General features: G+C 44.5%; 1 protein-coding gene across 2 annotated transcripts in view; it reads right to left on the bottom strand.

The window, feature by feature from the left end:
- The window catches only part of LOC147903435 (polyadenylate-binding protein 2-like), a 49680-nt gene extending 28541 nt beyond the window's left edge, over positions 1–21139 (bottom strand). Inside the window, exons 1-7 of one of the 2 annotated variants that reach the window (XM_087398954.1) lie at positions 20743–21139; positions 20320–20438; positions 19542–20198; positions 19206–19283; positions 18553–18642; positions 18300–18440; positions 18095–18130 (exon numbers count right to left, since the gene is read on the bottom strand). In XM_087398954.1, coding sequence (XP_087255080.1) covers positions 18095–18130; positions 18300–18440; positions 18553–18642; positions 19206–19283; positions 19542–20198; positions 20320–20438; positions 20743–20989 — 1368 coding nt within the window. In that variant the 5' untranslated portion in view covers positions 20990–21139. The remainder of the gene's footprint in view (positions 1–18094; positions 18131–18299; positions 18441–18552; positions 18643–19205; positions 19284–19541; positions 20199–20319; positions 20439–20742) is intronic. The other variant, XM_087398964.1, reaches the window with a different exon arrangement.
- Positions 21140–22031: the final 892 nt, after the last annotated feature.

Below are 22031 nucleotides of genomic sequence, written 5' to 3'. Positions count from 1 at the left end.
GAAGATCAAACACAAAATCCATAGCTATGCTTTGCCATGGTCTATCCGGAATTGGCAAAGGGTGTAACAACCCAGGTGCCTTCTGCCTGTCAAACTTTACTTTCTGACAAACCATGCATGTTCTCACATATTCTTCCACATCTTTCCTCAAAGATGGCCAATAAAAGTATTGCTCCACTGCTGTAATTGTTGCTGTAATTCCCCTATGTCCTGCATATGGAGGAGCGTGACTTTCCATTATGACTTTCTGTCGCATCTGATCAGTGACACAGAGTCGTCCATGCATCAAAATGAAACCCTCTTTCAACATATAGTGATCATGCCTTTGACCATCAAAAAGCTGTTCATAAATAGTTGAAAAATCAGCATCATTAACATACTGATCTTTCATCACATCTAACACATTGTTATAAGCAATGCTCACTGCTGAAACACTGGGTTTCTTGGAGACTGCTTCAGGCTGTGGTTTCCTGGAAAGTGCATCAGCCACGACATTTTTGTTACCCGGCACATGTACAATTTGAAAATGAAACATTGAGAGGAAGTTAGCCCATCTCATGTGCTTTTCAGATAATTTTCTCTGCGTGAGAAAATATCTAAGTGACTGATGATCAGTTTGCACATAAAAATCAGCTCCAAGAAGGTAATGTTTCCATGTGGTCAAAGCATGTATCACTGCTAACATTTCCTTCTCGTATGTCTGCAAGTACAATTCAGCATCTTTGAGAACTCTACTCTCATATGCAACCACTCTGCCATCCTGCATCAAAGTGCCTCCTATGCTGTTCCCACATGCATCACAAGTTACAACGAAGGGTTTTGCAAGATCTGGCAAGATAATAACGGGTTCAGAACACAATTTTTGCTTCAGCTCTTCAAAAGCTGCATTTTCCTTTGGTCCCCACCGAAACGGTACAGCTTTCTTTTGTAAAGCATGCAAGGGAGAAGCAATTTCTGCAAAGTACTTTATAAACCTCCGATAGTATGAACACAACCCAAGAAAGCTTCTGACTTCATGCAGATTTTTCAAAATTGGCCAACTCCTTATGGCCTCAACTTTTGCAGGATCCATCTTGACTCCATCCTTTGACACTATATGACCGAGAAAATGAATCTCATGCATAAAGAACTCACTTTTCTTGGTGTTTATTAATAGCTTGTGTCTTTTCAACTCTTGAAACACAATAGTGAGGTGTTTCCTGTGCTCCTGCTCATTTTTAGAGAACACAATGATGTCATCGAAGAAAGTGCCCACAAACTTTCTGTGTGCTCTAAAAATTGTGTCCATCATTCTATTGAAAGTGGCAGGTGCATTAGTCAAACCAAAAGGCATCACAAGGAACTCATATAAGCCAAATGAAGTGCGGAAGGCAGTCTTGTAGACATCTTCAGGCCGTATCCTTATCTGATGGTATCCACTTTTAAGGTCAATACGACTGAACATTGAGGAACCTTCCAACCGATCCAATATATCATCAATGCATGGAATTGGAAAACGGTTCTTAATTGTGACTTTATTCAAAGCCCTATAATCAATACACATTCTCCAACTGCCATCCTTCTTTTGCACAAGCAACACAGGGGAACAGTAAGGAGAATTACTTGGCTGTATTAATTCCTTTTCCAAGAGTTCCTTCACTTGTGACATTATCTCTTCCTGTTGTGCCTTACTGACACAATAGGGAGGTATATTAGGCGGTGAGCTTCCTGGAATTATATCAATTTGATGATCCTCGGGCCTCTTGGGAGGTAATTCTTGAGGAAGTGCATCTGAGAAACAATCCTTTCTCTATCTAAAGCAGAAATAGTAGAGCCCTTTCTCTATCTAAAGCAGAAATAGTAGAGCCTTCCTGAACTGGTTGGCTGTCCTCTTTGACAAAAATCAAGTACGCTGAAATATGACGCTTTATTACATTGGAAATACAAGAAGCTGAAACTACAGGGATGGACTCCCCTTTCAACTTTACATCAAGTACATGATTTTTGCCTCTATGAGTTAAAGAAATCTTCTTGTTTCTCATCTGCACATCAGCCCCCACCCTGTACATCCAAGGCATCCCAAGCAAAGCATCACACTCTGGCAAAGGCATAATGTAGAAGTCCTCTGCATCCTGATATCCCTGGATATGCATCCTCAACTTGCCAATGATAGGAGTGACAGGTGTGTTGAGTTCAGGGTTGGCCATATCACACATGCCGGATGGCCCCATTTCCTCAGGCTCAATGCCAAGCCTTCCTGCCATATCAGGAGTTATGAAATTTGCCTTTGCTCCAGAATCAAAGAAAAACAAACAATTCTGATTTCTGATTTTTCCCCATGCTCTGCACATCTCAGTCTTTTTCATTTCCTCTTCATCATGTGCATGTGGCAAACTCCCAATCACATCTGGAAGAAGTCCTGCAGAAGGTTTAGGCTTTTTGCCCTTCCGATCAGCCTGTTTATCACCATTCTTATCATCATCTGACCTGTCTCTTTTCTTGAATGGGCAATCATAAGAGCGGTGTCCCTCTCCTTTGCATATAAAACATTTGTTTTGCTCCATGAGTGACTTTTTCTCTTCATCAGATAACTTGGTACGGGGTGGTTTATTAGGCTGTCCACGCCTTTGACCAGCTTTGAATTGGGCTTTTCCTCCCTTTTGAAACGGTCGTTTGCCATAATTTTTATTTTCAGATTTGATGTCCTTATCCTGGTGTTTGGCAGCCCGTTTGTTGTCTTCTTTCTTGCTGTCCATAAAGCCCAAATTCTTCTCCTGCATCCATGCATATGCTGTCCTTGCATTCTCAATTAATTGAGTCATAGAACCCACCTTGGTTTTGATGCAATAATCACGTAGCTCACTAGGCAATCCACAACAGTACCTCTCTATTTGCTCTTTCAAAGAAACATGCCTGTAAGAGCTCAATGGCAACAAAACATCCCAAAACCTCTGGGTGTAATCCTCAAGATTCTTGCAAAGTTTGTATGACAAGTCATGCCAGTGTGAAAGTACTTCAACTTCAAAAGTTGGAGTAAGCCAAGTAGAAGAGAACACTTGCTTAAATTCCAGCCAAGTAGTAGGTGCATCTCCATGAAGCATAAGGTTGGTGTACCACTTAAGTGCATTGCCTTTCAAAAATGTGGCAACCTTCCTCATCTTGGATGCTTCTGTAAACAAACCCCCAAGAAATGCAGCATCAAACTGTTGAAGGAATGTGAGGGCTTTGTACCTGTCCTGTACTCCATTATATGTATCAAACTTGACATGAGAACCACCATCCTTAAATTCTTTATATACATTTGATATTGGCTGTCCCAAAGAAGGCTGTATATTTGCAGCTTTCCCTTCACTAGGGAGAGCCATGCTTGGCTGAACATTAGGCATGGGAGCATATGCTATGGCTTGCATGCCTGGCTGCATTCCCACATTGTCATACATGGCTTGTTTTCTATGCCCAATTGGCGGTGAAATCAACATAGCATCAAAGATAGAATCTGTACCAAAATATTCAGGTTGCTGCCTCAAATATGGCTGGGGTGGTTGAGCCACATTTATGGACTGCACATTATTATTTTGAGGAGTAGAAATACCCAAACCAAGGCCTTGTGCTGGCTGCTCATACTGTTGCACTGGATGTACTTTTTGTACCTCTTTCTCAAGTTCTTTTGGGCGATTCCTCTCTCTTGGAAGTCACTTTCTGAGTCATTTTTTATGGCTGTCCCTCATGGGAAACTGATGCATGAGTGTGCGGTCCGCCATGAGAAGCTGATGCATGTGTGTACTCACTCTTTCCCTGCTTGTGCTTTCTTGATTTCTTCTTCTTCTTGGCATTTGTTTGCACAATCTGAGCCAAATTTTGAGCCATCTGAGTCAAAGCAGTCACTGCACTTGCAAGCTGTGCATTCAACATAGTAGCATCATCTGACTCACTGCTAGAACTAGTATCACAGTTGAGCTCAGTTGTAGCTTCATGTGTGGCCTGCTCAAAAGGCATTTGTTGTGCTTCCTGCAGCTGTACACTAGCTGGATCATTAAGGCTTTCCTGCCTTCTCCTTTGAGGAGTTGTGGAGCTCTCTTGCTCATGGGTACTCACCATGTTTATGGTTGTAATATTCAGCTGTCAAAAAGTGCAGCAAAGATATCCTTCCACCAAACTACCGAGGCCCACCTCTTGAGAAAGAGTGTGTGGTATCCCGGCAATGGAACCAATGAAACCGGCCTCTAATCACTCAGAGGGCAGTGGAACTAAACCTTTAATCACTTCAGCACTTATTTACAGCTCACAAAGCATATATCACAACCATTAACCATTGCATGATCACCATTTGGCATTTACCCATTTGTTCACAAACAAAATCACTGAAAAAGGGATGGAGGCTAGAATGCCCCTGCTCAACAGACATAGACAAGTGCACCCGATTGGCCCCAAACACCGTGGCGCCCCTTTCGGTATTTCTTTATATTTCACAGTGAAATGATTACAAGTTGCATCTGGGAGACCTTCCCTGCAACTGAGCACGCAGCCCCAATTCACTAAGCCTTCGCAAGGCTTTCAAGCATAGAACACCATCACATAAGTGCACTTAACCCATAGGCTCAACCCAAAGGCATTCTCTTTTCCGAGTGCAATTCCATTGGCTGTCCAGATGCAATCACACTGCACCCCAGCTGCACTCTCTTTGAGTGGTTTCCAAATGGCATTCACAAAGCTTTTCAAAGCTCCAAAATAAAATCAGCAAAGTACCCAACCAAAGAATGACTCATGTAGCACTGCCTGGGCACCTGTGAGCCAAGAAAGAGGCGGCACACGAGGCCAACCAATAGCTTATGGTAAAAAGAAATTGCAGTAGCAAAATCACAACTCACCAAGCCCTGAAGACTCGAACCAAGTCCTCAATCGCCAAGAGGACATAGTAGCCAATGCCCGATTGCATTCTCAGCCAAAGAGGAGTGCAAAGGCATGAAGAAAGAGCATTTACAAGAGCCGACCAGCAAGAATTCCACTGAAAAATGCGAAAAGAAGCACTTCTGTCGCGAAGAAGTGGGAGTTCTTTGGCTCAAAAGAAGCGTGCTTCAGAGAGGAATGCATTGAGAAGGTTTTGGAGAAGTTTCATCGCCGGAAAGTCCTCCAAAACTGAGAAAAACCAGTCAACCAGCGCGTCGGACCACTCGAAATTCAACAGAAAGCTGTAGCTTTGCAAGAGGAGAGGCCCAGGAGGCGGTAGAAGAAAAAAGGTCCAGAAAAAGCCACTTTTGCAAATTCGACCAGCAAAAGAAGTGCTCAGCTCTGCCCGTTCTACCAAACGCACGGAGGGAAAAGCATATCACTACGAAGGGGAGGCAGAGGGGAAGCCATCGGGCCAAACGGAAGTCGAGGAATCCAAACGGGTGAGGAGTTATGAAGAAAAACGGAATTCAGTTGAAGGAGGCTGAAAAACCAGTCCAAAATCTCAACAAAGGGAGAAGATGAGAGAGAAAACCACACATGTGAAGTTTAGAAGGCCCAGGAAGGTCCAGGAATGGCAAAGGAGCATGTAGAAGGCACTAGAGCCACCTGGAACTCTAGGGGGGCCACTGAAGGTACATGGCCCTCTAGGGGGCCCATTAAAAATGCCACGTCATCATTTTCCAACAACCACTCTTTTAATTCCTTGGAATGCCTTTGGGCCTAGGGATTAATTACGCTTATGTGCTAGGCACCATGCCGCGTTTAATTACACATTATTAAGCCCACGCTTGGACTTTTAAAACCAAAGTTGTCACGGTCTTGTAGTACATTAAAGTACTTAGAATTTCACGCCCCCGTGACAACCAGTCTATTCTGGAGAGCTTTATTTGATAACCTGGGGACGAATCTGAATTTTTCTTCTTCTTTCCATCCCCAGACAGATGGTCAAAGTGAAGTAGCAAATTCTACAATTTTGGATATGCTGAAATGCTACGTGGGTGACCAAAGTTCAGACTGGGAAAAGTACCTACCGTTAGTAGAGTTTGCTTACAATAATACAGTACATAGCTCTACAGGGAAAGCCCCTTTTGAGGTCATATATGGAAAGGTGATTTTGCCACCTATATTGAGGACCAAAGATGAAATATTTGCAGCTGATCAGTTTGTGAGAGACCTCCAGACAGCTTACAGCCAAGTCCAGACAGCAATTGAAAGGTCTCAAGAGAAACATAAAAGAGCTGCAGATAAGCATAGGAGACAGTTGGATCTCAAGGAAGGGGACTGGGTACTTTTGAGGTTTGAAAAAACTAGGCTCTGCAAGTTTAAAGGCAAACAGAAAGTGTATGCAAAGTTATCTCCCAGATACTATGGCCCTTTCAGGGTTACAGAAAGAATAAATGAGGTTGCATACAGATTAGCATTGCCAGAGCATTGGAGGATTCACAATGCATTCCATGTGAGTCTTCTAAAGAAATTCCAGGGACCAGAGCCTACAGAACCAGTATCAGAGGATCCACCAGAAGTAGATGAGCTGGAGGAAGTCCTTCAGCCAGAGCAAATTGTGTACCATACTGTACGTAAAGGCCCTCAGGGTAAGCAATTTTACAGGTATCTTGTAAAATTCAAGAATTATACGGCATTAGATGCCAAGTGGATGGACAAAGACATGTTAACCGATCATCCACAGCTTTTGGATGTTTACAAGGAAGCTTTTCAGTTGAGGTCAACTGAATAGAAGCCGAGGGGATGTCACCACAATGTAAATATCCTAAGTCAAAGTACAGTTGACCATTTATTTGATCATAATTAAAGAGTTTTATATGTGTTAATTATGGTCAAAGAGTTATTTTAATGGTCAAAGGATTGACTACGGTCAAAGATACTTGACTCTAGTCAAGTAAACTTGACTGCGGTCAGAGAGTGTTGACTTCGGTCAACAAGTCTTGGCATGCACCAAGAGGGTTAACCCAGGTTAACCAAGATGTGCCAACTTCGGTTGGAGAGACTTGGCTATAATTAAGGCGCCTCGACCCTTGGTCAAAGCTCTTTAATTATAATCAAGAGTGTTGACTCCGGTCAACCAGAGAATATATTTATTTATTTGTATATATATTTGTTTAGATGTGCACATGTGTTCAGTGGGGACGCCCACCGTGACTAGGATTAGTCCACAGTGCGTTATTTGCATGCAAAGCGCTAACAATTAATGGGTACCATGGTGGTGCGCTTTAATTAATTATTGCAGGTACTAGGAAGGATTATTTTTCCTAAGCGTAACGGAAACCTGACAAGCATCTAGGAGGCGGTTCGTGTGACCGAGAGCTTTGAAGACTCCAGAATAGCCCTTAGTGGCATGTAATAGGACTTAGTCTAGATTTTAGACAAGTGGCATGTTGCCAATTTGAATTGAGCTTGAAGCTCTTGTAATCAAGTGGATTTTTACACGTTTTGAAATGGAGAGGTTTCTAGACAGCTCTACACTGAACTTCTGTAACAGATTTTTCTCTCATGAATAAAGACCTTCGGGGGGGTCCAGCCCGACGTTTTGTCCTGGGCCCTAGTGCATCTTCAGAGAGAGGGAGTGAGGGAGAGCTTATGAAAGTACAATTGCTGTCTTTTATGAGTAGTAATGGCTGTCTTTCAGCAACGAGTCGGTAATAGCCAATCACATCAACAACCCAAGCGTGGGAAGTTATAGGTTAGAAACAACACATACTCATATCTCTTGCTGAAACATCAAGTCTTCTCATCGCCTACCCTTCTCAGGGAATCTCGATTTCCAAACACGTAGCAACTGAGAGAGAGCACACAGCCTATGGACGTCTATTTCTTCCACAACTCTCCCAAACATGAGCGTGCATCATCAGCCAACAATTCAGCCCATACATGAGCAAAACCTGGAAGACATCTTTTCTGCATACCTCGCGTTGAATTCAATCGTGATAGGATGGCTCTGGTACCAGATGACACGACCCCGCAGGATCTGACCCTATCACTGACCTAGAATCTCATCCTCAATACAACCAGAATCATAGAGCAGGTGCCTCGATCCTCCCGACCACCCCCGAGCACGTGGGCTACAGCTCGACTCATCCATAGGCCCGTATCTAACCCAGGCGTCCCATACCACCTGAGCCCGTCCAGAGGACCTTCGATACACCACCTATGATCCGCCATGTAGATGGCCAGAGTCCCAGCCTGGGTCCAAGCCCCATCCACCATCAGTTGAGGAGCGCTCAACTGATCTACACAATAGCACTGGCCCTCCCTCTATATAGAAGGAAACCCGCTATAGATAGCACAATACTATGAATAGCTCCCTCCATATAAAGCGAGCACTATATATGATTTAATCTCTATATATAGCAATCTCGGCTAAAAATAGCCATCCAGTCCTATGCTATCTCGTAACCCACGTTAACCTGCTATCCAACCCTACGTACACCATGCACATGACACAAGTGCATCTGTTTGCCTTGTGTGGGCCTGGAGTTGGCTTGCGACCTGCGGGTACATTGAATTTTTGCCTCGTGGAGGCATGTAGCAGGTCTGCAACTTGTGGGTGGATGCAGTGCAAACAACCCACATGGCTGCAGTGAAGTCAGCCTACATAACCGTTTTATCTTAGGCGAGGATAGGCAGACGCTAGGGGCTAGGGGTTGTGGGCTACCCGGGATTGCTAGAGGCTAGTCAGGCTGCTAGGAGCTAGGTGAGGCTAGGCGGGGGAGTTAGAGGCTAGGCGACACTGTTAGGGGCTAAGCAAGGGGAGCTACAGGCTAGGGGAGTGGGACTAGGGGGGGCACTGGGGGAGGAGAAAGAAAGAAAGAAAGAAAGTTTACTGAAGTCTTCGGAAGACCAATGGGTCTATGAGACTGTGAAAATCCTGGTACAAATGAACTGTGAGGGTGGAGCTACTAAATGAGCATCCACACCAATGCAGAATGCAAAAAATGCAAAATGATAGTACTAAGTACAACATAGTCATGTCAGTGGTGGTCGACTACATATCAATCTCATCATCGTGATATCACCATCATCATCATCGTCATCATCATCATCATCACCATCAGGATATCAAGGTGGATGAGGCAATGGGTCCCTGTAGAAGCTGAGCTTCACTGGAAGCTCGCGCTGTCCCAGCCAGGTCCGGAATGTGTGTAGCTGTAAGAGATCCTCACCTCGTGTAACAGGAGGGGAGAAAACAGAGCGTCCATACTGTACTGGAAGGGAGGGAGTCTATCCATGTGGAGCCCCAGTCGCTCAAACCATCTCTCTGTGAGTGCAGAGCAGCATCTCTGGTCACCTCTTGCTGAAAGTGCCATAGAGGAGGACATGCTAGCCATGGTAGTATGCTACGCTCAGAAGTGTAATCCCCGTACTCCTTGACTCCATACGGATGTGATGACCTGAAATGTCGCATCTAGCTGTAATGGGGATGATCCAAACTCAGCCTGAATGATCTGGAGAAGAACGGATGGCTTACCACGAATCATCCGCAATAGCATGAGAACATGTAGCCGCTCCACACGAGCCCACTCTATTTCTGACAAATCTGGCCCCCAGCAAGGACTGCCATACATCCCCGTTGGATGGACCAAGGAGTCAAAAAGCCACCCCTTGATCCATGGATCCTGAAAGTGCGAGCAGAAGCACTGCCTCTCTAGTCTAGCCAATGAAGCATAGCCCCTGCCCAAGTGGGCCTGCATTGCGGGTCTCATAGTGAAGATGGGTCCGGAGAAGACAACCCCAAGATACATGTATGACGAAACTATCTCAACATGTGACCCATCAAACGTGAACTGCTCTTGGTGCATGACGGCTCGAGATGTATTGAAGATCATAGCCTTGGTTTTACCAAGGTTGACCTTCAAATCATGAGACTCAACAAAAAACTGTAGTGCAAAGGTGTCTCTAGAGCCCCTCTGCTAAGGAAGACAAAAGTGCCATGTCATCAACATACAGCAATATCTCGATTAACGTGCCAACAAGCGAGCATCCATCCCCCTAGAGGCCAAACAAGGTAGGTGATAAAGAACACCTTTGTTTGACCCCAATAGTGTTCATGATCTCCTCTGTCCACCCAGACCTTGCCTGGACTCTGCTTGAGACTTGTAAAGTACCATGGCAGCCCAAATGATCTCCTGGTCAAAACCTGAATCCTGTAGGCGCTAGAGGAGGCGGGCTCTCGGAGATGCATAAATCTTTGATATGACATGTCCAATCATAATGGTCCTGTAAATCTCCGAGCTCATGGGATCCCCTACCTTGTGGATGGGTGAAATAGTATTAATGGTCCAAGTGCATGGAAACCCCAAACAAACAACTTCATTAAAGAGCTTTGCTAAGATCGGGACTAGGAGGTTAATCCCATATGCAATGAACTCAATGCATAGCTCCTCATGATCCTTCGCTTAGCTACTATGAAGTTTCATTACGACATCCTTCACTCCTCCCCTAGTGAAGAGGGTACAGGATGTGGGGTGTGGCATATGTGAGAGGCTAGGAACTAGCTGATTTAGGATATCATATAGCGTGCCTACACAGTTATACCAGACCTGGAGTATCAGGAAGTGGTGAGGGGGACCGTCCCTCTAGGAAATCTCCGCCAAAAGTCCTTAGAGTTGTTAATGAACAAAATGTTCAATAGCTCCTCCTCGTTTCGGCGAACGAAATCTAGTTTCTTTCTACGTACCAGTCGACGATACTCACGTAGCGTCTCTGGTTCACTTGGAAGATTGTTTTTTGTTTTGAATTTGAGCTAACGGCATAAAGCCTTACACTCATCATCATACCAACTATTACAAGGTACGATCGCAGGTGGTGGTGGACAGGTGGAGTGAGTGGTGTGAGGGAAAGCATGAAGGGCAACCTCATGTAGTGAGCACGTGATCAAGGCAGCACGGTCCTCTAATAGGAGTATGAAGTCAACATAAGTGAGAAGTGTGTATAGACGGCCTGAGTAAATAGATGAGAGATCGCGGTCGAAGCGTATGTCATGATAGGTGGAGTAAGGAATCTGTGGGGTGGAAGATGCTCTGCGAAGGGGAGTGGAAATACTAAAGAATAGGTAGGTATGATCAGCCCCTGGAGGAAGAGGTGCTATAGTAAAATCAGTGATGCGAGATGTAAAGGCACGGGATCCCATGATGAAATCAACAACGCTAGAGCCCCCCCCATGTGGAAAGCATGTGAGACCACCTGAGGTGGGCCATTTATCAAGACCATTATAAATAATGAGATCATGCATCTTGCCTAGATCCAATAGCCTGCCCATAAGATGTGACCGAGCCTTGTCTGTCAACCGACACCCGTAGCATACATGCTCCCTCAAGGTCAATATCTGGCAATAGAATGGAATCATCCCTGAAGTCGAGGAGTGGTACCTGACGGGCGCATGTCCTCGCGTTGAGGTCCCTAACTAGGAGGCTTCTCCGCGGCTCGAGAAGTCAACAATGGACTGATAAAGAGCTACAAATGGAGATGTCTCAGCCTCATCTTGAATATCTCTAGCAAAGTGGGAGGTCTCGGGAGGGAAGTAGCATACTCCAACAAACTGATCCCGACTGTTCATGATTCGGATCCCAACCCAAAGAAACCTGGAATGTGTATCTCTCTGCTCTACTGAGATGGTCCCCAACAAGGTGGATCTGTAAAGAACTGCTACTCCCCCTGTGTCCCTCGTCTCATCGCTATAAACACACTCCCATCTGTACCCGCTGACTACTAGTAGTGGGCGCTCTGGACTCTGATGTGTCTCTATGTAAAAGACTATGTCACGACCTGTAATTCCAAGAAGTTCCCTAGTTCTGACCACGAGGTACCATTACAGTTCCAAATGGTGCAAGATAGGGTCTCAGAGATTCGAGTCTCATAGACCTCGCCTCCCGGGGATTGATACCTGACCGGGCCTGTAAGAAGTCGTCCATCTTGCACCACCGCCCACTTCCCATCCTTGCGGGCCTGATCCTGTTGTTGCAACAGGAAGCACATCTCCTCAACCTGTAGGGAGGTGAGGTCCTTATCCATGGAGATCGCTGGCTGATCTCATAGGACTGACTTGCGTCGTAAAGCCGAAAGTCATGCCTGAGCGTCATGGAACTGTATGATCAAGGGCTACTCTCGATTGGGATCTCTCCCCACTGCCACACCATCTTGATCCTGAGCTCAACTACATCCAAAGTAGTGGCCACGAAAGCCGTCGCATCTATCATCGGTGTAGCCTCAGTGCGCGGGATCCCACGGACTCTGATGTTGAGAGCCTTACTGGCTCTCTGCTGCTGCTCCATGAGGGTAGCCGAAACAGAAGTTCTCGTTTGGCCACATCGACCCATCTGGAAGTCTGCTCAATTACAGATTGCATGCTCGCAATCTGTGCCTCAACAACTGGAGTGCTCCCTGGGACTATGCGTATGGCTGTGACCTCCTGCCAGAACTGCGAGATGTCCTGTCTGAGTCCCTAAATGAGATCAGCCTGCTCTTAAATGGCGCAAGCCTGCTCCTGTATGACACAGTCCTGCTCCTAAATGAAGCAAACCTGCTCTTGTGCGAAGCATGTCAGCTCCATCTTGCACACACGGATACTGTGTACCTCCATAAGCAAGGTCTCCCAGGCCTCTAGTGGGTCAGCTCGTCCATGTCCTAGCTGAAACAGGAAGGGCTATGGCACAAAAGTATGAGGATGAGGCCAGATAGTGGGTGGTGACTGGGTGAGCTGGGTAACATTTGGAGATGACAGTGGCATGGATGTGGCGATCCCACCTTTACCCATCCTACTGGCTGAAACAGGAATGATACCTCGAGAAGGGGAAGCATTATGTCAATTCATGGCTTACCTCAACAACGATGACGCCATCAGGATACCACACAAGTTGATGGAAGCTACGCAGATCAAAGGGTGGTACAAAGAGGGAATGAAGTGGATGGAATCATGGGGTATAACATCTGCTGATATACCAGAAGATGCATGTGAAATCAGGGAAATAGTGATGCAGAAAATGATAAAGAAGCTATGTCAAGACCCGGCGACAACTCAATGAACAGTTATGGAATGCAGAAATACCTCGGGGAAGACATCAATATTTAAAAGACATTAATCTGCAAAATCAGAACTAGTTCACATGATCTCGTGGTGGAGAGGGGTAGGTGGGCAAGACCCAGGATCCCAAGAGAGGAAAGGACCTGTAAAATCTGCCCCACAGGAGAGGTAAAAAATTTGAGCAACATGTACTCCTAAATGTAGAGGTTACGCTCCCATCAGAGAAAGATATGAAGGCAGCAGAGACAATTTGAAAAATCTGTTGGTGATTGGAAGCTACTTGAAAGAGGTATTGGAACATTGAAATGAGGAAGTGGGTCTAGCACACAAGCTAGCCCAACAAGTACTCATTACATAACGTTTGTAATATTTTCTTTCACTGGTTGGAAGGGATCGCCGGTCCCATAGATCCTGAAGGGTCTAATAGTGCACTTAAATACAATCATATCATATCACCTCTCTCTCTCTCTCTCTCTCTCTCTCTCTCTCTCTCTCTCTCTTAGCTGTATTACGATGAGGCCACCTAGTTGGCGCATCGTTGATGATGTATTTTCCTTTCGGATGATTCTGTGTCCCATAGGCCATGTATGGCCTTCCGTGGACCTTTAATAAAATTTCTTTCTTTCTTTCTTTCTCTCTCTAGGATTGACACTCTCGTTGGCTTCCACTCAGATCTCCTCTCTGATCTGTACGCAGAGTATCAACCTTGGAGCCTAACATATTTTCAGTCATCGAAACAAAACATCAAAAGTGCATAAATACCTCAGGTGTTTCTTTCATTGGATATACCCTTGAAGAGTTACAAAGTAGTGGTATCCCCCAATCTATGGTTTCCGCATGGGACTGCCTACATCACCGTGAATCACTATGAATGGACTATAATTTTCTAACAGCTCCAACTGATTTACCTTTTGGGAATATGCCCAATGCATTTTACCCAAGATACATCCCTCGCAAACGTGACGAGTAGGAGCATGTATTTGTGGCACCTCAAACACCATATCATGCCTATGCAAATGCAACAAACTACGAAAATTTAGATGGCCAAATCAGACATACCAAAGATTTGCATCTCCCATCTCTTAAGCAGTAGCTACTAACAAAGCATCACGTGCAATTCTCTCATACTGATCCATCCTATGTAGGTCATGGCATAATGTGCCTGAAGCCACAATGATGTCACGACCCCTAATGTCGTCAACTGTGCATCTATCATTAATAAAGTTAACAACTAGACTATTCCTAGCAATGGCTGAAACTGATAGGAGGTTCTTCATTGAACAGCCACTAAGCAGGCATCAACACCCAGGACGAATACAAAAAAAATTCCATAATCCTGCCCATAAGGGCGTCGGTACATCAGGAGAAAACTCTGAGAGTACATGTTAAAGGAGTTATATGGCACAGACAGAGGCATTACTCATCAGTGCACCGTGCCATACATTTCAACAGAACCATGTGGCTGAGGAAAAATAGATCTCTCATTGGAGATGAAGATGCATATTGAAGGGTCAAGGTTTGCCCAACAAGTTTTGGTTGGAGACCATCAAGTAACAAAAGCCTTACAAACAGTAACTCCATATGAAGCTTGGTATCACAAGAAGCCTTCCGTGGCACAGTTCCAAGCATTTCGATGCTTTGCATATGCATTAGTTCCAAAGCAACATAGAACCAACGTTGATGATGAAGCTGTAAATGCATTTTTATGGGTTATAGTACAGAAAGCAAAGGGTATAGACTGCACAGGAGGGGAGTAAGCACTTCCATTCCTTCTGTACAGACCCGCTCATGTATCTAGAGGACACTTGGTGTTGCATTTTGTTTCACCCGGGTACTGGTTGTTGCTGATAGCATCTTCATGGGTTATAGTACAGAAAGCAAAGGGTATAGACTGCACAGGAGGAGAGTAAGCACTTCCATTCCTTCTGTACAGACCCGCTCATATATCTAGAGGACACTTGGTGTTGCATTTTGTTTCACCCGGGTACTGGTTGTTGCTGATAGCATCTTCACCGTGAGGGCCTCTATGATTGGTGTGCTAGCCACTTGGTTTTGATGCATCTTATGTGCAATGTATTTTGTATTTGTTACCATGGCTCTGCAGATACATATTCATTGTTGGTTGACCTGTTGGCAGCATCGGTACGCTGTCCTTTCAGGTTTGGTTGGTCTGTTGGGTCGCTCCCATTTCAGACTTGGTTGATCTGTTGACCGCATTGTTGGCTGTCTTTCAGATTTGGTTATTTGGTTATTTTTCTATTTCCGCTTTGGTTATTTCATTTGCTTTTGATTTTTCCATTGCTATTATTTCTTTTTGTTTGGTTTGCAGGCAATCGAGGACGTTTGCCTTCTTTCAAGAGGGGGGCCTGTCACGAGGACGTAAAATTGTAGGACTTTTGATTTGCGACTCCCGTATTTTGCGCGTGACTGCGTTGAGTCCTTGGGACGCGAGGGTCCGGCCATGGGGCAAGACTTGGGAATTTAAATTCCCTAGTGCGCCCTTGGGAATTGTGAATGTGCGACCAGTTACTAGGCCATTAATTCTTAGGGCCAAAGTGTGCAACACGGGGGCCAATAGAGTGGTGCAATTAAAATTGCTAATTTTAGCACAAGACTCCAAAAAGAGTTTGGAGGCAAAGGGTCAAAATCAGTTCCAGAGAGGCCAGACCATCAGTTGTGAGCTGCCAGAGCCTGCCAGCTGCTGCCAAAGCCAAATCGCCATCTGTCAAGGAAAATCGCCATCAGCCAGGGCCAGTTCCAGTGCATCCAGAGCCTGCTAGAAGAAATCGCACCTGATCCAAGAGCCTGTTGCAGATTGTGATTTTTGCCAGGGTTTCTTTTTCAGATTGCTATTTGATCTGCAGGTCTTCTGGGCTGTTCCAGGTGGCTGCGACTTGTTCCAAGGCTGTTCCAGGTGATTCCGACCTGTCCAAGCTGCTGTTGGAGATTGCGATTTGTTTTTCAGTCTGTTCAGGCTCTGCAGGGAATTTGCAATTTGATTCTGGGGAGCTTTTGGGTGTTGCTGGTGATTTTGGTAATTTTTCAAGCGTGGTTGTTCTCTTCTAAGTTGCTTTTGGGGCTGTGCCAGAGCAGGATCAGCTTTTCTCTACAAGATCTAGGGTTTTCCAGCTCCGGTGACCTATCTTTTGTGGATACTCGGTAGAAGAAGGCTTGCTTTTTGCCTGCTTTTGTCGTTCCCTGGTTGGTTGCTGGCTAGTTATTGAGTTTGGGTTTCTTTCCTCACAAAGAAAGGTTGATTTATGCTGTTGGGCAGTGCTCAGAGAGGCTATAGATTAAGGCAACTTGTTTGGAGATGCTTTGTTGATTGATTGCACTAGAGTTTGGCTATTGAGGGCTTGTCTTGCAGTTGTTCAGCCGTGTCTGGCTGGTTGGGCACTTGGTTGTGCAATTGCAGGTGTGGCACAGACAGTGGATGGTTTTGGGGTCTCTGTTGCATGCTTTGGTTGGCTGAGGACACTGGGTTGCCTAGTAATTGGATGCCAATTCACCATTTGGAGTTGAGCAGGGAATTACAGGGTGGGCTGGACGGGGAGTTTGCGGGCGTTGGTTTGCCTGTGGTGCAGCTTCCCAGAGACCTTTGTAATCAGCCGCTTGGCTTCAAATGAATGTTAAATAAATACCGCAAGGGGCGCCAACGTTTGGGGCCAATCGGTGTCCTTGTATCTGAGTAGGAGCGCTCTAGCTCCCTTGTGATTTAATATGTGGTGCATAACTATTTGTCAATTTACTGTGAATGCTGTAATTAAGTGGATCCTACCACCCATTACGTTGTTGAGGCTGGTTTCAGCTGTCATGCACAAAACAGCGTGAAATCTATCCATAGGATGTGTGTGATTCCTTGATGCCCCTCTATAATATGAGTCAACCAGATGTACAGATTCAAATACACTTTAGGGTGCTGAAATGCAACCCATAACAGTTTGGCCAAAAAATCAGCTTGCTAATATGCCCACAGATCAGCCCATAGATGAAGCAACCGTGGAGGATGCATTGAATGAGGAAATGACAGCAATTCAAACATTCCAACAAATGCGCAAATGGCTGTTAGATACAATATGTGACAATGGGATGGATAATCTGTTACCTTACAAGTCGCGTTCGGCATCTCGTCGTGCATCTAGATTACTTACTCATTATGCTTTTAAGAGCACATAAAATGAGGAGAATAAAAGCTGGATGGCTACTATAAGTGAATACAAGTCCATCATTAAAAATGATACACGGTACTTGACTAATTTTGTCATGACAAGAGAAATGATTATTTAGTTAATTAATAGTCATTAGAAACTTATTATTGTTAGGCGCCAATTTGATGGTGCAGTTATATGTTTGTATTTATGATCGATCAAGCGGTGTAAATAGTACCGCCAAAACTATGTAACATTGGCCAATGATTGTAATAAAGATGTGCACACACGTGTCTAGGTCCTAGGGGCACTAGGAAAGGGAAAGGGTGCATTAAGTGCATTGACTGGTAGGTGCATGGGTCATAGGATAAGGGTAGGTCTAAATGGGAAGATGGAACTTGAGTGATCTCAAGGGACATTAATGAAAGGGTATCACCCTTTCATTGGAAATCTCACGTAGCATTCTCTCTACCACATTGCATTCATCCATCATCTCTCTCCCACCTTGCATGTAGGTCGAAAAAGAAACAAGTACTCTCATGAGGGTGCTCTTCCCCATTGGAGGGCCAATCGGCATTCAAATTCTATATCACTTTAGACAGGCACCTAGAGCATGTACGAGAAGATACAACTCATCTTGTTGCACATGGCCTCTGCATCAATCCAATTGAAAGTATCCTCTATGTCCCAAAGACTAGAGATGAATTTCTGGTCATCGTACTTTATGTTGATGGCATACTACTCACAGGACCCCATGCACACAACATTGCAAAAGATTGAATTACATTCCTCATTGAGATGAGTGATTTGGGCCCGTTGCATTTCTATTTGGGGATACAGTTTTCACAACAATTAGAAGATATTGTCATGATGCAAAGCATCACGGGATTTCATAGACACACTCGCACATCCACAGAAGAGTCGGGAGTTGATTGGGGCGATAACTAGATGACAGAGAGACCAGAATCCAACAGTCATTTACAATTTTCTTCACAACCATTTTCGAAATACAAAGCTCCTTTACATGTCGAAATTTCGATGCACAGAGAAAATTAGAGGATCATACAACTAGAACAAGGGCAACTGCTCCCAATAACTGAGTTGGAAATAGCACTAAAGGTACCATTAACGTACTTTCTTTAACACATCCTATTGAATACTAGAGTAAAATTCCATGGAATACCAACCTGAGGGGGCATCAATCCAGGTGGAGGCTGACCATAAAATATCTGCTGCCCCATGCTGGGAGCCCCAGGATGAAAGGTTGGCAAACTGGTAGGTACACCCGCCCCAACACCCACTGGCGGACGCAACTGTGCAAACTGGGCCTGCAAAGCAGATAGATAAGGAGAGTGGCATGCTTTCAAATTGAAGCAGTCTTATCCCAGCAGGTATTTGTACATGCTTGCTACACTCAGTAAGGCCAGAAAACAGATCTACCTGAAGCCTTGCCCTCCTTTCCTCTTTCCTTTGTGCAGGGGCAACATAAAGTGGTTTGCTTCCAACCATTTTTCCATTCATGTCTGAAACCTGCATTGCACAAAAAGATTGTGTGTTTGTACATGCGCACATGCACAACATAATTTTGCTTACAACCATTTTTCCATTCATGTCCAAAAGCTGCATTGCATAAAGTTGCATAAAGTACTGTACAAGTGATTCCAGTTATTTGCATGCATATGTGCACACACGCATGTGCGTGTGTACATGCAGGCGTATATATATACATGTATGCACATGCACAAATGCATGTGTACCCCTGCATGTGTCATCTATGCACGTGTGTGTGTGTGTGTGTGTGTGTGTGTGTGTCTGTATTCGCGCATGCGCATGTACATATTTACATATACATATACATATTGTGCATGTGTGTAAATTCTTACATATAAATATACATGAGCACATGCGTGTATATTTTTGCATATATGTATATGTATATATGTATATTGTACATACACAAATATAGAGAGAGAGAGAGAGAGAGAGAGAGAGCTTGTATATGCCTGTGTGCGCGTGTATATGCATGTCATACCGTGTTTTGCAATTCTGAAGAACTACAACAGGAAGAGAGCATGAGAACAAAGAAGACTTACTGCTCGGGTGGCTTCTTCTGAAGAGCTGAATGCAACAAAACCTGAACCCCTGCTTTGACCTTGAGGATCCCTCATCACCTTTATCCAATAACACAAGTTTAGAACTCCCACACACTAAGCAATGAAGAAGCATTATATAATACAAAAAACTGATCACTAAGCAGTGAAGATACTCTGATCACAGATTCATGTAAACAGTACACCACAAACAAATGTAAGCTTAGCGATTGGCACACCAATAATTGACCTCAGAATAATAACGTATTCCTGAGACTACACATTGTATACAACAATTGCCAGGATGTGTACCAACTTGATCAAGATTGTAGCCCTTACTTTGCAAGATGTGATACTGCCAAACTCAGAGAATAATTCTCTCAGTTTCTCATCATCAATTGAATCATCCAGGTTTTTCAAATAAAGATTGACACCTTGATACTTTTCAATTCTTGCCTTGCGCTCCTGCTCAAACTTTGCCCTCAATTCTGCCTCCCTCTCTGATTTCTTCTGTGCTCTCCCCACATACCACTCCTTGTCAGAAAATTTTTTACCATTTAAAGCCTCAACCGCCTTGGCAGCATCCTCGGCATGTTCAAAGTTAACAAACCCAAAACACTTGGATTTCCCATCTACATCTCTCATAACTACTGCACTGCTGATTGCTCCATGCACACCAAAGATTCTCTTCAAATCATCTTCGGTGGTCACATCCGCGAGGTTCTTTACATAAACATTATTGAACTTCGACAGGCCACTTCCTCTTTCCCTCTCCTGCCTCCTAATAAATGGGCCAACAAAAACCTGTTTGTCGTTCACAAGCATACCGTTCACCTTGTCAATAGCTGCCTGAGCTGAACTTTCCTGCTCAAATTGAACAAAGCCATACCCCTTTGATTGTCCATTACTGTCTGTGGCAACTTTGCAAGAAAGTATGGGACCAAACCCAGAAAATGTATCATAAAGAGCTTTGTTGTCGATGCTTTTATTGAGATTCTACAAAAAAGATCGTCACACGGCTCACACCGTCAGGGACTAATGATAGGGGAGAAGGACTGCTATCAGACCAATCTGATGACTGAATTGACTACGAAAACTATTGAAAATACTTCCATACTTTGATGAAAATATTGGCCGTCCCACTCTTGCGAATGCTGGGGTCTCGATGAGAAAACATTATCCTCATTGGTTTCCCATTGACAGGGGTAAAATTCAGTAAATCAAGTGCACGAGTTGCTGCAGGAAGAGACACTTAGAGTAAGTCCAACTTGTGAATAAGGCGCTAAGGCACATTGTGTGCAACACTTTGCCACCAAACACCCAGATCCTTGAAGAATGCATCCGTGGGGAACAAATATAAGATCAGCAAGGTGATTAACTTGGAAGGCATAGATATGGGCTCCCTGCACTTGCATTGTATGGACAACATCGCAGATTACCATCCAAAACGATCGCTGCTGTCCCAACGAGCCCCTCAAAACGATCGGATGAATCAAATTCCAACAATTTCCAAAACAGGGTCCAGAATGCGATAGCCTACCGTCTTGGGCGTTATTGTAGTTGACGTAGGCGTAACCGAGGGAGCGTCTGGTGATGAGGTCGCGGCAAACGCGGATGGAGACGACGAGGCCGATTTGGTTAAAGATATCGTAGAGCTGAGCTTCGGAGATGATGGGGTCAAGGTCACCGACGTACAAGGAGGTGGAAACGAACTGGTTAGGGGCAATGGAAGAAGCTAAGGGTTGGACAGAGGGGGGAGGGATGACAGGGGACTGAATTTGGGCCATGGATCGATGAAGGGAAGGCTATGGAGGTTAGGGTTAGACAATGCAGCAGCAGAAAATGGGAGGATCTGTCGAAGTGAGTGCCTCCCAAAACAACAACAGAACTACAGGAAGAAGAAGAAGAAGAAGAAGAAGAAGCACCCAAAAAAAAAAAAAAAAAAGGTGAACACAAGAACAAAGAAAAGGGTTTGCAGGCTGGCTTTTGTTTTGTATTTTGTAATCCTTTTTTAAACGCCTTTTTTGTTCTTTTTTTGCCTTTCTTTTTTGGCCTGCTGCCATATGTCCTTAGAAAGGAGACATGAGAATATAGAGCTCTCACATCCCATAGGTATTAGCATCCCAAGCTCATCCATTGGATTTTGGTCAAGGGGTCGAGGAAGCTACTTCTATCTATTAGGCTTGGAGCCCATATAAGGGACCCAAAGGGTAGAGGGGGACCATGCTCCCAAAGAGAAATTAGTTACAGTTCACGCAAATGTAAGCCATGCACACACGCGTGCTTGGAGCACCATGTACCCATGAGAAATTTGCCTCGTTGGCCCTACATTCACATTACGCTAGTTCACACACCTGGTAAGCCATACATGTTGTGTGTGTGTGACTATTTGTGTGCATGCGTGCATGAGCGCATGCATAAGTGACACACACATATGTGCATCTGCTCAACAGAGGTTGCCCGTGTGCACATGCACGTGTGTGTGGCTAGCACGCGTGCGCACATGCTACATTATCGTTCAACATGCACACACACTTATGTTGAATTAAAACCAAAGAGAAAACCTAATTTCATGGTTTTGCTTCCTTGTTTTTAGAGTTTTCCAATCATTAATTATTTGAAATTATCAAAATAGGGACTTTTAGAAATTGTCTTTGAGCAATGAGGATGTTTTACATGTACTTAAAGATTCATTAAATCAATTTCTTTTCTATTTTTGCCACCTCTCACATCCTATTATCTATGGAGCATGTTGGAACCCTTGACACACGATAACCAACTTTAAATATCAAGAGTCATCTTTTCGCATGTTTTAAAGGTTATAATACA

The sequence above is a fragment of the Dipteris shenzhenensis genome, chromosome 3, assembly GCF_047967505.1.
Source record: "Dipteris shenzhenensis isolate YYH24624 ecotype China chromosome 3, Dip_SZ_1.0, whole genome shotgun sequence".
Lineage (NCBI taxonomy): Eukaryota > Viridiplantae > Streptophyta > Polypodiopsida > Gleicheniales > Dipteridaceae > Dipteris > Dipteris shenzhenensis.
Note: the sequence above shows the minus strand (reverse complement) of the source record. Positions and strands in the feature narration are given on the sequence as shown.